The sequence below is a fragment of the Rhincodon typus genome, chromosome 17, assembly GCF_021869965.1.
Source record: "Rhincodon typus isolate 14 chromosome 17, sRhiTyp1.1, whole genome shotgun sequence".
NCBI lineage: Eukaryota > Metazoa > Chordata > Chondrichthyes > Orectolobiformes > Rhincodontidae > Rhincodon > Rhincodon typus.
Genome location: NC_063348.1, coordinates 41529616 through 41547084, shown reverse-complemented (window position 1 = coordinate 41547084; position 17469 = coordinate 41529616). Strand labels below are relative to the sequence as shown.

At 42.0% G+C, this 17469-nt stretch overlaps 1 protein-coding gene across 1 annotated transcript in view; it reads left to right on the top strand.

Annotated features, from left to right (window-relative positions):
• The first annotated feature begins 1513 nt into the window (after window positions 1-1513).
• The window catches only part of LOC109912819 (coiled-coil domain-containing protein 73), a 120588-nt gene continuing 104632 nt past the window's right edge, over window positions 1514-17469 (top strand). The window contains exons 1-2 of the mRNA XM_048607353.1: window positions 1514-1609; window positions 8536-8694. Of these exons, the coding sequence (XP_048463310.1) occupies window positions 1607-1609; window positions 8536-8694 (162 nt within the window). The 5' untranslated portion in view covers window positions 1514-1606. The remainder of the gene's footprint in view (window positions 1610-8535; window positions 8695-17469) is intronic.

The window sequence follows — 17469 nt, the reverse complement described above, 5'->3', positions numbered from 1 at the left end:
AGTTCAGCCAGTATTTGTAGCAACCTTTGCACGGGATAATCATTGCTCCCCATAATAACATGCCATCTACTACTCTGATATTGTCTGTCTAGGATCTAAAAGGTTTCAATTCTGGTTGTGATGTCCCTTTGGTTTCCTCCATCACCACCAGCTGTTTCAGTTTTGCCAGGACCAGATATTTCTGCGACCAAAGTCTGTTATTGCCAACTGTGACTGGAAGTGTGTCCAGAAAATGTAAAACCATGACAAACTCTTCCAGTGGCAGTGCTGATGGTATGTCTGCCAGTGGGATGCAGCTCAATGCATCCGTATTTGCTAGTTGCCCTCCTAGAAGGTGTTCCAACTTGTAATTACATGCAGTTAGTATAGGGCTCACTGCTGAATTTGGCCTGAAGATATGGGAGGCAATGCCTTGTCCTCTTCAAGTAGACCTAACAGGAGTTTGTGGTCTATTATTATTACAAATTTACATCCATAAAGGTATTGGTGAAACTTCCTGGCTTCAAATATGACAGCCAAATCTTCCTTCTCTAAATGGGTGTATTTACGATCTGCATTAACCAAAGCCCTGGATGCATACACTATTGGGCATTCCTCTCCATTGGGCCATCTATGAGCTAATACCACCCTGATGCTGTACGGAGAGGCATCGCATGTCAGTTTCAGATCTCGCTTAGAAGCATAATGTGCCAACACCTTGGAGGATGATAGCTGTTTCTTCACTTCCTGAAGGCTATGGCCATTTCCAAGACTGCCCTTTTGTTTTAAAGATTTGATGCAAAGGTGCCAGGACGGAGGTCACTTTATGTCTGAACTCTCCATAATAATTCACCAGCTCAAGGAAAGATCTAAGCTCCGGTACAGATGCGGTAGCCGAGGCACCTTTGATCATCCTCACTTTATCTTTTACCTGGTCTTGACAAGTCTGAAGCTCAAGTAGGTCACTTGGGATGCCTGGAACACATTTTACCCATTTAAGGCATACACCAGGCTGGGAAAAATGTCTTAAGGATTGTGTCGAAATTTTCTAAGTGCTCCTTGTTTGTTTTCCCTGTTATTAGCCAGTCATCCAGATAATGGCGGACTGGGGTAGATCTTGTAAAATGTTCTCCACTGGAAAATGGCACACGCTGATGATACTCCAAAAGGGTATTAATTGAAGCATACTTCCAGGAATGCTGATCCAACCGCAATTGTAAATATGCATGGCTCACGTCAAGTTTAGTGAAGGACTGACCCCCCCGCCACCGCTTTGCATATAAATCCACTATGCAAGAAATTGGTAGTTATCCAGCTGTGAAAAGTAGTTTACCGTTTGTTTAAATTCCCCACAAAGGTGAACTGACCTGTTGGGCTTCACAGTCAGTATGACCAGTCCTGTCCATTCTGCAAACTGGACTAATTTCATGATTCTTTTGCTTTCCAGCCTTCTGATTCCTGCTACCTTTTGCCCCTAAAGCAAATGGCACTGGGCAGGCCTTGTGGAATTGCTTCCTGATCAACGTGCAAGGTGGTCTTGGCTCCTTTGATAGTCCCAAGACCTGCCTGAAAAACACCTGGTTATTTAATTAGGACTTCACTCAGGCAGCTATTTTCTAATCAACAAATGGTGAGCCAGTCTAGGTGAATCTTTCTCAACTAATTTTGCCCTATTAAGCTTGGTCCTGACCCTTTTACTTCAATCAGTGGTAACTGAATCAGCTGCTTCTTGTACAAGACCAGAACCAAAGTTGTAACCATAATCTCTAAAGGTTCCCCAGTATAGGTTCTCAGTCTAGCCGAGGTCTTGCACAAACTTAAGGGTTGGAGTCCACAGCAAATTTTGTTAAAGACTGGTTCTGCGATCATTAAAACAGCCGTACCAGTATCAACCTCCATTAGAACTAGGTGACCATATCGCCAGATGTTTATTTTGATTAGTTCTGATTTGGGTGTTGCTAGGCAATGTAACTGTTCAAGACCAAAGGTAGGTGGACTTGCCAGGTTGTGCACTCTCCTGGATACTGGCTTATGAGTTCTCTTATGTAACTTAGATCTAATGGGATTCTCATGTCATCTCGAGTCCACATACCAGCAGCAACTACAATGGCTTTCTGGTCTGGATCCTGAAGAAAGTTTTAGCCTTTCTGCCAAGGGTTGCTTTGTTTTGGGGTTTTGCTGTGAGCTGACCTTGAGTCCCTCTGTTCAGGATAAGTCCTGAGTGAGGCTATGCAATTGTCTTCATTCAAGTGGTGTTCCCCAAGCTCAGTCAGACTGGCGAGGGTGTCCACTGCTGTCAGAATACCCTGCAACATATATGCTTCACTTCCCGCATTGCCCAGTGATAAAACCTGTTGTAGTGCCTGTTTGAAGTCCAGTTGGGCTTCAGCTAGTAGGCGCTTTTGCATAGTTACATCATTAATCCCACGTACCAAATTGTGTCTCAGCATCCCATTAAGGGTTAATCCAAAATCCTTCTGCCAGTTGTCTTAACCTAGTCAAAAATCCCAATGTGGATCCTGCTGGTTCCCAAATTGCTGAGTAAAATCGATAGCACCTCAGAATTAAAGGAGCTTTGGGATTGTAACATTTGTTAAATAAATCCATCAACTCTAAGTTAGGCTCCTAATAATAGACAAAAGCTGCAGGTACATAAGATGTCAGGAGAATTACTCGTTGCTTTTCATTTGCCCAGAAAAACTGACACATTTTTTCCATATACTAGGCCCAGTCTTCGACAGGATTGAACAGGTCAAGCTTCCGATATAACGGCATGATGCCAGAAAAGCTTACCTCAACTCAAAGATGATTGCGAGCAAATTTCTTCAGGAGCTTGCTTTTCTCTCTTCACTGAAATAACTTCATGTAGGCTGATATCCCATCACCAGGCCACCCTTTGTTTATATGTGGAGAGTCCTTGACGCTGATCCATCTTCCTCAGAGCCAGCTCTGAGTGAACAGGATGTCTGAGATGCCTGTTATCTGTCAGCCAGGGCTCCCTGATTGAACCAGATTAACAGCCCCAATCAGGGAACTCGTACTCCCTGAATTCCAGCTGTCTGACCTCATTACAATATAGCAACTGCAAAATCCCTGGAGTGGCTCATTGGTTGACACTGTTGCCTCACAGCACCAGATACCTGGGTTCAATTCCACCCTGGGGCGACTGTCTGTGTGGAGTTTGCACATTCTCCCCGTATCTGCATGGGTTTCCTCTGGGTGCTCTGGTTTCCTCCTACAGTCCACAGATGTACAGAGTAGGTGGATTGGCCATGCTAAATTGCCCATAGTGTCCAAGGATGTTTAGGTTATATGGGTTAGACATGGGAAATGCAGGGGTAGGGGAATGGGTCTGAGTGGGATGCTCTTCAAGGGCCGGTGTGGACTTGTTGGGCCGAATGGTCTGTTTCCACTCTGTAGAGATTCTATGATTCTATGTTAATGGAGGTTTGTTGATATTGTGGGGTTTACAATAAGGACTGTCTACATTGAAGGCATTCATTTGGTTTTGAGTTAGAATGATTTTAGCTTAGACAAACCCAGACATTGTAAGTTGTAGGGCAGTTTTGGAGGAGCTGTGACTGAGGTCAAAGGCAAACATAGTTTCTCTCCTAGAATGGATTAAGGAACAATTCAAGAAAAACAGTTATTTTCGTTTAAAGTTTAGTTTGTGAAACCTCCTGACAAGGAGTGTTTGATTGGAAATCTGCAGATTTTAAACTAAGAAAGACCAGGCTTTTCATCTTATTAGTATTTATTTAAGAACATAATCAATAGTGAGGAAGGATATCGAAGAATGCAGCAGGATATTGATCAGCCAGAAATTTTGCTGGAGAAATGATATGGAGTCTAATCCATGCAAGTGCGATATAAGGCATGTTGGGTGATCAAAGAGGATTGAGGACAGAGTGGTGGATGTGATCTATATGGACTTCAGTAAGGCAGTCAACAAGATTCCTCTTGGTTAGCAAGGTTAGATCACATGGAGTACAGGGAAAACTAGCCATTTGGATACAGAATTGGCTTGAAGGTAGAAGACTGAAGGCGGTGGTGAAGGGATGCTTTTCATATTGGAGGCCAGTGACAAGTGCTGTGCCACAAGGATCGGTGTTGGTCCACTTTTACCATTTATAAAAATGATTTAGATGTGAACATAGGAAGTATGATTAGTAAGTTTGCAGATGACACCAAAATTGGAGGTGTAGTGGAGAATGAAGGTGGTTATCTCAGGGTACAACGGGATTTTGATCAGACGGGCCAATGGGCCGAGGAGTGGCAGATGGAGTTTAATATAGGTGAATGTGAGGTGCTGCATTTTGGAAAGGCAAATCAGGGCAGGACTTATACACTTAATGGTATGGTCCTGGGGAGTGTCACTGAACAAAGAGACCTTGGAGCTTAGGTTCATACTTCCTTGAAAGTAGAGTCGCAGGTAGATAGGATAGGGAAGAAGGCATTTGGAATGCTTGCCTTTATTTGTCAGTGCATTGAATATGAGAGTTGGGACATTGGTTTAGGCCACTTTTGGAATACTGTGTGCAATTCTGGTCATGCTATAGGAAGGATGTTATGAAACTAGAATGGGCTCAGAAAATATTTACAAGGATTTTGCCAGGGTTGGAGGGTTTAAGCTATAGATTGAGGGTAAAAAGTCTGGGACTATTTCCCCTGGAGTGTCAAAGGGTGACCTTATAGAGGTTTATAAAATCATGAGGGGCATGGATAGGGTGAATACCCAAGGTCCTTTCCCCAGGGTGGGGGAGTCCAAAACTAGAGGGCATAGGTTTAAAGTGAGAGGGGAAAGATTTAAATGGGACCCATGGGGTAACTTTTTCATGCAGATAGTGGTGCATGTATGGAATGAGCTGCCAGAAGGAAGTGGTGGAAGCTGGTACAATTACAACATTTAAAAGGCATCTGGATGGGTATATGAATAGGGAGGGTTTTGAGGGGTATGGGCCAAATGCTAGCAAATGGGACTGGATTTATCTAGGATATCTAGCGGCATGGACGAATTGGACCGAAGGGTCTGTTTCCATGCTGTACATCTCTATGACTAAGTACAAAAGGAAGGTCTACTGTAAATGTAAATACCCTTATGTACAGAGGTGTCTTGTGGTCCAAGTCTGTATCTCCCTGAAAGTGGCAACTCAAGTTGACAATGTGGTAAAAAAAAGTGTGGAACATGCTTGCCTTCATTGATAGGAGTGTTGTGTTTAAAAAAAAATGGCAAGTCATGTTGCAACTGTAGAAGACTTTGGTCAGGTTCCATTTGGAGTACTGTTTGCAGTTCTGGTTGCTGCACTATAGGAAGGATTGGAGGCTTTGGAGAGGGTACAGAAGAGGTTTACCAGGATGTTGCGTGGATTGAATGTATTCGTTTTAAGGGGAGATTGGACAAACTTGGATTTTTTCACTGGAACGACGGAGGCTGAGGGGTGACCTGATAGCGTTATAGAATTCTATGAGAGGCATGGATAGGGAGGATAGTCTGAGAATTTTTTCACGGGTGAATATATCAGATACTAGGGGTCTCAAGTTTAAGGTAAGAGGGGGAAAGCCTAAAGGAGATGTGCAAGGACAGTTTTTTTTTTAAACACAGAGGGTTGTAGGTACCCAGAATGTGCAGGCAGGGGAGGTGGTAGAAGAATGTATGATAGCAACATTTAAGAGGCATTTTGACAGAAATGTGAACGGGCAGGGAATAGAGAGATGCAGATCATGTGCAGACAGGTAGGATTAGTTTAGAATAGTTGGCACAGATATGATGGACCAAAGGACCTGTTCCTGTGCTGTATTATTTGATGCTGTATGTAAGACTTCATTGTTAACATGACAGAACTGGTGAGAAACAGTTGGGTCAACTTAAACATTTTATAAAGAAGGGTAATTTTTTTCTGAATTTGAATCGGTGCAAAATAATATTGTTGGGGAATAAGAGATTTTTATTTCGAGGTGTTTACATAAGAACATAAGAACTAGGAGCAGGAGTAGGCCATCTGGCCCCTCGAGCCTGCCCCGCCATTTAATAAGATCATGGCTGATCTGTTTGAGACTCAGCTCCACATACCTGCCCACTCACCATAACCCTTAATTCTTTTACTGTTCAAAAATTTATCTAGCCTTGCCTTAAAAACATTCAGCGAGGTAGCTTCAACCACTTAGTTGGGCAGGGAATTCCACAGATTCACAACCCTTTGGGTGAAGAAGTTCCTCCTGACCTCAGTCCTGCATCGGCTTCCCTTTATTTTGAGGCTATGCCCCCTAGTCCTAGTTTCACCTGCTAGTGGAAACAACCTCCCTGCCTCCACCTTATCTATTCCCTTCATAATCTTATATGTTTCTATAAGATCTCCCCTCATTCTTCTGAATTCCAATGAATATAATCCCAGTCTACTCAGTCTCTCCTCATAATCCAACCCTCTCAACTCTGGAAACAACCGAGTGAATCTCCTCTGCACGCCCTACAGTGCTAGTATATCTCTTCTCAAGTAAGGAGACCAAAACTGCACACAGTGCTCCAGGTGTGGCCTCACCAGGACTCTATGCAGCTGCAGCATAGCCTCCCTGTTTTTAAACTCCATCCCTCTAGCAATGGCAGACAAAATTCCATTTGCCTTTTTAATCACCTGCTGCACCTGCAATCCTACTTTTAGTGATTCATGCACAAGGACACCCAAGTCCCTCTGCACAGCAGTGTGCTGCAATTTTTTACCATTTAAAACATAGTCCATTTTGCTGTTATTCCTACCAAAATGGATGACCTCACACTTATCAACATAGTACTCCATCTGCCAGACCTTTGCCCACTCACTTAGACTATCTATATCCCTCTGCAGACTTTGTGTCTTCTGCACACTTTGGTCTACCACTCACCTTAGTGTTGTCTGCAAATTTTGACACACCACACTTAGTCCCCAACTCCAAATCATCTATGTAAATTGTAAACAATTGCAGTCCCAATGCTGATCCCTGAGGCACACCAGTAGCCACTGACTGCCAACCAGATATTTACCCCTACTCTTTGCTTTCTACTGGTCAACCAATCCTCTATCCATGCCAATACATTACCTGTAATACAGTGGAACTTTATCTTATGTAGCAGCCTTTGGTGTGGCACCTTGTCAAGTGCCTTCTGGAAATCCAGATACACCACATCCACAAGTTTCCCATTGTCCACCATGCAAGTAATGTCCTCAAAGAATTCCACCAAATTAGTTAAACATGACCTACCCTTCATGAACCCATGCTGGGTGTTTCCAATGGGACAATTTATATCCAGACGTCTTGCTATTTCTTCCTTAATGATAGATTCAAGCATTTTCCCCACTATCGAAGTTAAGCTAACTGGCCTGTAGTTACCTGCTTTTTGTCTACTTCCTTTTTTAAACAGTGGCGTCACATTGGCTGTTTTCCAATCTGCGGGAACCACCCCAGAGTCCAGTGAATTTTGGTAAATAATTACTAGTGCATTTGCTATTTCCCCCATCACCTCTTTTAGTACCCTGGGATGCATTTCATCAGGGCCAGGAGACTTGTCTACCTTTAGCCCCATTAGCTTGCCCAGCACTGCCTCCTTAGTGATAATGATAGTTTCTAGGTCCTCGCCTGCTATAACCTTCTTGCCATTAGTTTTCGGCATGTTATTTGTGTCTTCCATTGTGAAGACCGACACGAAATAACTGTTTAATGTCTCGGCTATTTCCTCATTCCCAGTTATTTAATTGGCCTTCTCATCCTCTAAAGGACCAATGTTTACCTTCACCACTCTTTTACGATTTACATATTTATAGAAACTTTTGCTGCCTGTTTTTATATTCTGAGCTAGTTTACTCTCATAATCTATCTTACTTTTCTTTATAACTTTTTTTGTGGCTTTCTGTTGGCCTTTAAAGATTTCCCAGTCTACTAGTTTTCCACTACTCTTTGCTTTTTTGTATGTGTTTTTTTTCAATCTGATACTTTCCTTTATTTTCCTGGACATCCATGGCTGGCGCTCTCTTTTCCTACAGTTCTTCCTTATCACAGGAATATACTTCTGCTGAGCACTGTGAAAAATCGTTTTTCAAGTCCTCCACTGTTCCTCAATTGACCCACCATAAAGTTTTTGCTCCCATTCTACCTTAGCTAACTCCTCCCTCATTCCTTCATAGTCTCCTTTGTTTAAGATCTTCAAAACCGTGTTTTATATTTAAATAGCAAGTTTTTCTGTTTACTCCTTTGTGTAATAAAACTGCTATTTCATTTTTAGAGAAAATCTTAAGTCTTGTGTGCCTGTGTTTCAGTGAATGACCATTAATCACTTCTTTCAGGCACACAGGGAGTCAGCATTCACCACAATTAGATATTCTTCAAAAACCTTTTGCTTATCTCATTAATTTCAAGCTACAATTATTAAAAAAAAGTGTTTTTCACACAAATGTACTTTAATCATCACACAACTACACAAATAGGATTGGATTGAGTAAAATGGTGCCTTTTTCTGTAAGGTTCTGTAAAATGGTCCAACTTATTGTTAAAAAATTAACTGTAGGTAAAACTTTTCTTGTTGCACAGATGGATGTCAGAAAAAATCGAGTTTCCAAAGACTCAAAGTCTGAATTAGTTATCACATACGACTTTCAGAACTCTGATACTACTGGACTTAGGTCCGTTCAACAGCTAGAATTTAAAACTAGCCTTCTTGAAGTGGTGGAAGAACTTCGTATTCGTCGTGTGAGTGCAACATCTTTGTTTTAGTAAATAATAGTAACTTTATCTTTTGCTTGTTTTTCGTTTAAGGCATACATTTGCAAATGAAGTGAAACTTGTTATTAATTTCCAGCTCTTTCAAATTCTTAATATTTGAAAGCAACTAATTTATGCTGTAGCAAATTTGTAAGGCAAATAAAGTACTAAATTGGGGTAACACAATTTCGAGCTGGAAGAACACAGCAGGCCAGGCAGCATCAGAGGAGCAGGAAAGTTGACGTTTCAGGTCAGGATCCTTCTTCAGAAAAGGGTCAAATAAATTGGGGTAACCTTTACTTGGCTATCACAGGATCTGTGTGTATGCATTTTTACAGGTGTCTTTGTTTATCGGCAAAAGTCAAAGTAGAATTAGGGTCCTGGCCCGAAATGTCAACTTTCCTGCTCCTCTGCTGCCTGGCCTGCTGAGTTCCTCCAGATCCACACTGTGTTATCTCTCTTAAGATCTTGTGCCCATTTTGAGTGTTATGTTCATTTATAAACATCTATTGAAATTTTATTGTTTTTTTGCTTTCGTATTGATGGAGGCTCATTGCTTCCTGACCCAAAAGCAAGAATGGCATCAATGTTCCAACACCAATCCAGAGGTTTGAGCATAAAATCTCAGCTGACACTGCAGTGCTGTTACTGTTTTAAACGCTATTATTTGGCCAACACATTAAAACTGAAGTTTTGTCTGCCCACTCAGGTGGATGCAAAATAAATGAATGATGATTTATCGTGACTTGTACTCTACAATGAACAACACTGTGAAGAGCTTCAACTGTTGCCACATGTCAGCATTATTTTGAATATTTTAAGAATTAAATGATAAAGCTGAAAAGAAGTCCATCTTTGTTCCACGTCTTCACCATAAGTCCAGAGCCCTGAGTCAGCTGACCGACACCTGCACCACCATCCCGCTCTGCCTGTGCTGGATCCACTAATGTCAGTGTTGCCATTCTTAAGGCCCGCCTTGCTGTTGGGCTGCCAAGGCTGCGTCCCCGTGCTGGACCCACACTTACCCTGCAACCAGGAGCCCCTGGCTCTGCTACCACTGCCGCCTTGCTAATAACCAGGAGTCCCCAGCTCTGGGCCAATCATAACCAGGAGCTGCTGCCACTGCTTCCCCAATAACCAGAAGACCCTGGCTCAGTGGCTGCCCTGGCCATAACCAGGAGACCTTGGCTCTGGGTCTGCCATAGCCTGGAGCTGCCGCCACCACTGTGCTCTGGGCCTCCTACAACCTGGGTGTACTTGGCTTCACTGTGAAGTTGCCGCCTTAACAAGAGTCCCGCTCCAGCCGCTGTACTCTGTGATGTCACCTTCTCCACCGCTGCCAGGAAGAAAGTGAAGAAAAAGAAAAAAGACAAAAAAAGGAAGAAGTGGCCATCTGGAGTGGAAGGGCTGAGGAGCCCAAACACTGCCTACTTTGCTGGTGCTGCTTCTATCGTATTATTTGACAAAGAGTAGTGGAGAAACAGATTACGTAGTTGTTATTTTCTTGCTGTTTGAGAGTCTTTACTGTATAGAAATTGGCTACCACGTTTTCTACATTGCAACTGTTATTACAGTGTAGAGTAATCCATAAAACTATTAAGGCCTGGTACTCAACAGCTAGGACAATGCCAGTGCACAAATGATAGAAAAAGCACCACATTCTGTTTTATACATAAATGTTGTCCCTTAGCAGAATGTTTTGCTTTTAGCTAGTGACCACACAATGAATTTGCTCATTATCACCATGCAGTGTGGCTGTGGAATGCATTCAGAATAGAGGTTTCAACATTCATATTATTGCAAACAAATTGTTATCCACTCTCAAAGTTCCTAAAGTAGATTTTTAAAAAATCATGCCTAATTGTAAAGGCAGACTTGCCTTGTCTTGCATCTTTAAAAAATCTACCACACTTTCAGGATGTGGTATTCTGGTGTCAACCAAAGCAGTGTGATATCTCACGCGCTAATCACAACCTACCTACCAGTATTTATTCACCTCAAAGATCAACTATCCTTTGCTGTATTAAATGCTGCCTAGATAGAAAACTGTTTAACCTTCCTGTATCAAAATTAAACTAACCATCATAAACAAATACATCCTACAGCACATGAATGTCTGGAATGTTATTACACACTCTGCACCAAATTTGCAAACTACCCTTGATTGCTTTAGTCCTACGTTCAAATGTAAATTTACATGGCCGCACCCAGAAATAAAAAGCAGGTGATTGTTTTTCTGTTCGAGTACGCAGGCTCCACTTGTGAATGTCATTGAAGCTCTTACCAGCAGGCCACAATTCAAAAAGACAATCCAAGATCTCTCAGAACACACAAAAACAGAAATCACTGGAGCAATTCAGCTAGTCTGGCATCATCTGTACAGAGAGAGAACAGAGTTAACATTTCAAGTTAAGGGTTCATCAATTTTACTGAACTTACAATCTCTTACTGTATTTGCACAGCAAATCTTGTGTTGCATACATCTAAGTTCTTTATAGAGGCAAACTGTATTGAACTGTAAATTGTGAGTGAAAGGACTTCTCAAATTACTAAGAATCTGTTTTGTTTCTGATATTAATCACAGGCTCAGACTCACTCACACTGGATTTACAGATCAGTGAAATTAAAACATCTGATGACCCTCACAATTGTCTAATTGTTCCTAACCAGACTTTAAGAATAAAAGATATCGGACACTAGGTTTATAATTTAAACAGAAAAAACAGTTAGAGCAAAGCTAAACAAAAAGGTAATCTAATTAATGTCTATGATTTAATATTCTTTGACTGTAAGCCCCACTCTCTCACATAGAAAGACGAGTAAACACTTAATTGAGGGATAAATAAAAAAGGAAATAAAAGTTGTAACTGACCAGTTTGGTAACTGTTTAAACAACACGTACTAAGCCTTATTGAAATTCATAGAACATATAGAACAGTATAGCACAGGAACAGAGATAACAAGTTGTAGAGCTGGATGAACACAGCAGGCTAAGCAGCATCAGAGGAGCAGGAAAGCTGACGTTTCGGGCCTAGACCCATCTTCAGAAACCTAGGCATGTGGGATTGTATCTTGCTTGAAGTCTGAAGTCATTTGTCGTGTAAACAGTGTCCAGCGGGCTCTGAGGAATATTCAGTTATTTCATATGAGCTGGAATTCCTTTCTCAAAACATTGAATAATTTGTCAACTGAATATGAAAACAGAGAGAGTAAAACTGAAATACAGCTTCCCAGTTCAACAGCTTCTGAGCACACAGCCTTCTTCCTCAAAAAACTGAGTCCAATCTATGATTTCTGTTTTTCAACATTCTCTGTGGTTGGCTGGTCATTACCAGCCTCCCCTTAATTGACTGATGTAACATTAAACCAACTGCCAGCCCTTGAGCATAACACATCCTGGTGCTGAAACATCTGCAGTGTTCTTACAATATTAATAACCTGCAGTTATCTTTCTAGGCCAGTTCTTGTAAACAACATCAGTTTGTTTGCTCTCCTTTCCAAAACAAGCTGCTACTCAAAGTGCAAAGTTTGGTTCTCAACTTTAGGTCATAGTTCCGAACTAAAAATGAGAAAAATAAAGGAAAACAGTGATGGTCTCAACACCAGGCAGTAGGCATTACTAATATATCTGGCTTTCCCAAAATGTAATGTACACACTATAATAATGCAGTAGACTTCATGAACAGAAAAGGGTTCTATTCTATGAATATATAAGTTATCTGTGATGACCAGTTCTCACATCCTAAGTGTAAACTGGATGATCGCTTAGCAGAGCACGTATGTTCTGTTTGCAGAGGTGATCCTGAGCTTCCTGTTGCCTGCAGTTTCAACACACAACCATGTTCCCTGGCCAGCATTTCTGTCTCAGACTTGCTGCGTTGCTCCAGCACAACTCAGCACAAGCTGGAAAAACAGCACCTCATTCTGCTTGTGGGGCTTTGCAGCCTTCTGGACTCAGTGTTGAGTTCAACAATTTTAGGCTTGAGCCTAAAATTTAGGTACGCCCCTACCCCAACCCCCACACACCTTTGTTATCACATGGGCTGCTATGACAATCAGTCCATTGTCAGCCCCCAATGCATTAGCAACTATTCATTCTCTCAGGTTGACCTTTACACATTTCTTTGTCTGCCTAACTGCTTTTCTTTATAAGATAGCAAGAACTGCAGATGCTGGAGTCAGAGACGACAGTGTGGAGCTAGAGGAACATAGGAGGCCAGGCAGCATCAGAAGAGCAGGAAAGTTGATGTTTTGGGTTGGGACCCTTATTCAGAAATGAGGAGGGGGAAGGGAGCTGGGAAATAAATAGAGAGGGGTGGAGGTGGGGAAGGTAGGTGGGATGGTGAAGGTGAATGCAGGTACGGAGTGGTGGGGATTTGTCAGTGGGATGGGTGGGCTGGATAGGTTGGAGAGAAGATGGACACGGTGTGTCTGGTCAAGGAGGCAGGAAGGACGATGGGTGGCGTTGGGGAAAGGTAGATGGAGTGATGATAGATTGTATTCAGGTAGGGGGTAGTGGGGATTGGTCAGTGGGAAGGGTAGGGCGGTTAGGTGGAGGAGAAGATGGACAGGTTGTGTCCGGTCAAGGAGGCGGGGATGAGAGGGAGGGTTGGACATGGGATGAGGCCGGGATGAATTCTGTGTTTGGGCCGTCAGGCCATAGGCTCCTGAGGCGGAATATGAGGTGTTGCTCCTGCAGTTTGTGTGGGCTCCACTCCACCTATTGTTTGCTTCTCCCTCCTCCCCCAACCCTATCTTTAGCATATATACACTGACCTTTTCCGAGCTACAGTCAGTTCCGAAGAAGGGTTACTGGACCCTGAAACATTAATTCTGCTTCTCTCCCCAGATGATGCTGCCAGACCTGCTGAATGTTTACAGCAATTTCTGTTCTTGTGTTGGATTTCCAGCATCCACAATTCTTTGGTCTTTTTTTTGCAATTGCTTTTATTGTTTTTTGGGAGATGAATGATGTCGGCAAATTCCTGTGTATTGCTCACATATTGTTGGTGAATGTTATGTTCCTGTGAAGTGCTGTTGAAGTAAGCTTGACCATTTGGCCCATCGGGTCCATACTAATCCTCCGAAGAGCATCCCAACCAGACCAACCCTCCTACCCTATTCCTGTAACCCTGCATTTCCCATGGCTAGTCTACCTAGCCTCCATCTCCCTGGACACTATGAGCAATTTAACATGGCCAATCCACCTGAGCTGCATATCTTTGAACTGTGGGAGGAAACCGGAGCACCTGGAGGAAACCCACGTAGACACGGGGAGAATGCAAACTCCACACAGCCAGTCGTCTGAGGGTGGCGTTGAAGCAGGGACCCTGGCGCTGTAATGCAGCAGCACTAACCACTGATCCTACATTCAGCCCATTGTATAATGGTTGGGATGTCATGTTGTATAGGACATTGGCGAGGCTAATTTTAGAATAGTGTGTTCAGTTGTGGTCTCCCTGCTATAGGAAAGAATTCAGAAAAGATTTACAGAGATGTTCCCGGGATTGGAGGGTTTGAGCGACAGGGAGAGACTGAATAGCTTAGGGCTTCTTTCCCTGGAGTGGTGGAGGTTGAGGAGTAACCTTATAGAGGTTTATAAAATCATGAGGAGCATGGATAGGGTGAATAGCCATGGTCTTTTCTGCATGGTAGGGGAGTCCAAAATTAGAGGGCATAGGTTTAAGGTGAGAGGGGAAAAGATTCAAAAGGGACCTGAGGGGCAACCTTTTCATGCAGACGTTAGTATATCTATGGAAGGAGCTGCCAGAGGAAGTGGTGGAGGTAAGTACAATTACATAATCTAAAACATATCTGGATGGGTGCACGAATAGGAAGGGTTTAGAGGGGTAAGGGCCAAATGCTAGCAAATGAGACTAAATCAGTTTAGGATATCTGGTCTGCAAGAACAAGTTGGACTGAAGGGTCTGTTTCCATACTGTATAACTCTATGACTTTATGTCCTAGAGTGGGGTGGTGCTGTGGAGAGACAGAATGTCTAGTGTAGAGGGGAGCAATTAGGGCCAGGAAACTGGAAATTGTTAAAATGATTAGGGGATCAGAAAGGTCACTGAAGTAGGTGGGAAGAAACTGGACCAAGGGAGAAAATAATGGAGTGATGAATGGAAGAAATAAGAGAGTAATTGCCACTAGGCAGACTGTAAGCAGTCCCAAAGAAGAAAAGCTGTTTCCTGGACTTGGGTTGGATATTTTCGGGAAGCCAGTCTCAGGAATCTCAATGTCGGTATGGAGGTAGGTAGAGGCTGGTGGGGAGGAAAAGGGGGCTGCAATTCTATGAGCAGCAGCCATTAATAAGCTCAGGGGTCCACTGCAGAGCAGGTGCCTCATACCCCTCCTGGTCTGATAATTAGCCATATAGTCAGATTTGCCGGACTGCTTGCCCTGAGCCTACTCGCGCCCCCACCCAATCCCACCGCCCCGCAAACTGGAGGTGGATTAGGGCCCTTGAGTGGCAGTTCATTGACCATTTACAGGCCTTGTGATTTGGAGGACATCATGAATTGGTAGAGAACTGGAGTGCTGCCTACTCTATTTATTTTACAAACCTGCTGTCAAATATGTGGGTGGATGCGTAGGCGGTAGGTGGACTATAACATGCATCCCCAGATTTTTGGGACTGAGTGAATAGGGTTGACTTACGCTCTGCGATCTATGATACCTGAAGGGAATAAGGGGAAAAAGAAGCAGAGTAGAAATAATTTAAAAGATCAAACAAAAATCTGGTGCCTCTTCCATGCTGTATTATTCAATGATTTTGGGTCACAAGCTTTCATTATTAAAACAGATAAGATGCTTGCACATTTCAGATAGACATTGACAGTGGAAAATGTTATTATTAATTGTGTGCAGTAAATTGTGCTAGCATGGTTCAGTGAGTTCATAAAGGATTGAAGACCAGTTCAAAGTTGTAACCCTCATTAAAGTTGAGTGTAGTTGATCGTGCTAGCAGGTAGCTTTCCTTGTCAATGATAACAATATTGCGCCTCCTGAGCAGACCCCAGACTGATCTATATTGGAGTGGGAGTTTTATGTTGCTTTTTAAAATAACCCATTTAATTCTATATAGTGCTTTCTTGACACAGATCCTAATTTGTCTGTTATTCAAATACTCCCCTTAAACTTGCCTTCCTTTGAATCACAAACTTAAAGTTAGTTTACTGCCCATAAAAGTTTTTCTCCTTTTTGTTTATCTGCCTTTTTGAGAGGTAAATTGATTTACTTTTCAGTCTCAATCACACTAATTATATAGGTAATATCAGTCTGTGGTTTATTTATCATGGAACACCAGTCCTCTCTGTTTCTGCTGTGAAACATCAAGACATAGATTAAGCTCAATAATTAATCTCTGTGTCTAGTTTGCTCTGAGAAGAGCTTAACTCTTAATGAGAAATGGGCTTAACGCTTAAAATGTAAACAAACTGGTAACAATTCTTGAATTATTTCATTTGTCTCTTGATAAAACACTTTGAGGTACTGCAAAAGCCTGGCCGATTCAGTATAAATCAGTTCTATTCTTGTGAATGATTTTACATTGTATCAAGAGTTCCTTGAATGCCAAACTTAATGAAGTACAGATTTTTCTTATTACCTGGCCTCCAACTGGCATCTTCTGTGCTATTATCAGAAAGTTCTGTGAAGCTTTATTTTTGCAGAACAGCATCAAGAAAGTTTTACTTGGACCTGAATGGTTGACCTTATAAAATATAGAGCAGAAATTGTTCATCATGAGTTAAGGATCAGTTATAATATCATACACAAAAGAGACCAACATAAATTAAAGCAGTTTTATAGGATTTTGTCAACTTTCTTCCTCATAAAATATAGGAAAAGCATCTTAAAGGATGCTGTTATCGATTTGATTTATATTTTTTTTGTCAGACGATCATGTTTTTACAACTGATGTTGTGTTGCCAAGAAATCATCTTAAGTTTACCCTTTGTTTCACCTTTTTTGCTGGGGCATTCTGTGATATCCCAATCACTGTATCAAAGCAGAGGAGGTTGCGAAGTATGGAAAGTATTTGGCTTAGACTCATGAGAAAGAGAAGACTGCTATTTTGTAGGAGGTAGATTGTAACCTTGTGGAAAATAGTAAAAGCTTAAAACATTAGTGTCTTTTTTAAAAATCTTTCTCGACCTAAGCCAGCTACAGTCTGTCCTGGGTCAAAAAACAGAAAACTCTCCAACCAAAACATTCTATTTTGAATATAACTTCTTGCAACAAATAAAAATGCACTGGCTGTTTGAAGGAGTTCGAAATCCATGGTGAGCTTTTCATATGGTTTGCTCTTGGAAGCACCTAAATCCTTTAATGTAGTTAGAGACATTCTGTGACCTAACACCTTGTGGGCATTTCTGTTAAAAGAAAAATACTGCAGGGGCTCGAAATCTGAAACAAACACAGAAAATGTTGGAGAAACTGAGCAGACCTAGCAACATTTGTGGAGAGAGAAACAGAGTGTACATTTTGAGTGTGATTGGATTCCTGTTGGACTGTGTTAACTGTGTTTCTCTTACCACAGATGCTGCCAGACTTGCTCAGTTTCTCCAGCATTTTCTGTATTTGCTTTGGGAATTTGTGTTCCTTGGACCTCATTTGATCACCCTTAAATGAGGAGGATAAACATATCCCTAATTTAGTTTGTAAATTGTAATACTTAGGTTCTCATGCAGAACTTGTAATGTCGATATTATGCTTCAGAATAAGGAGCAAGCCATTTCGGACTGAAATGAGGAGAAATTT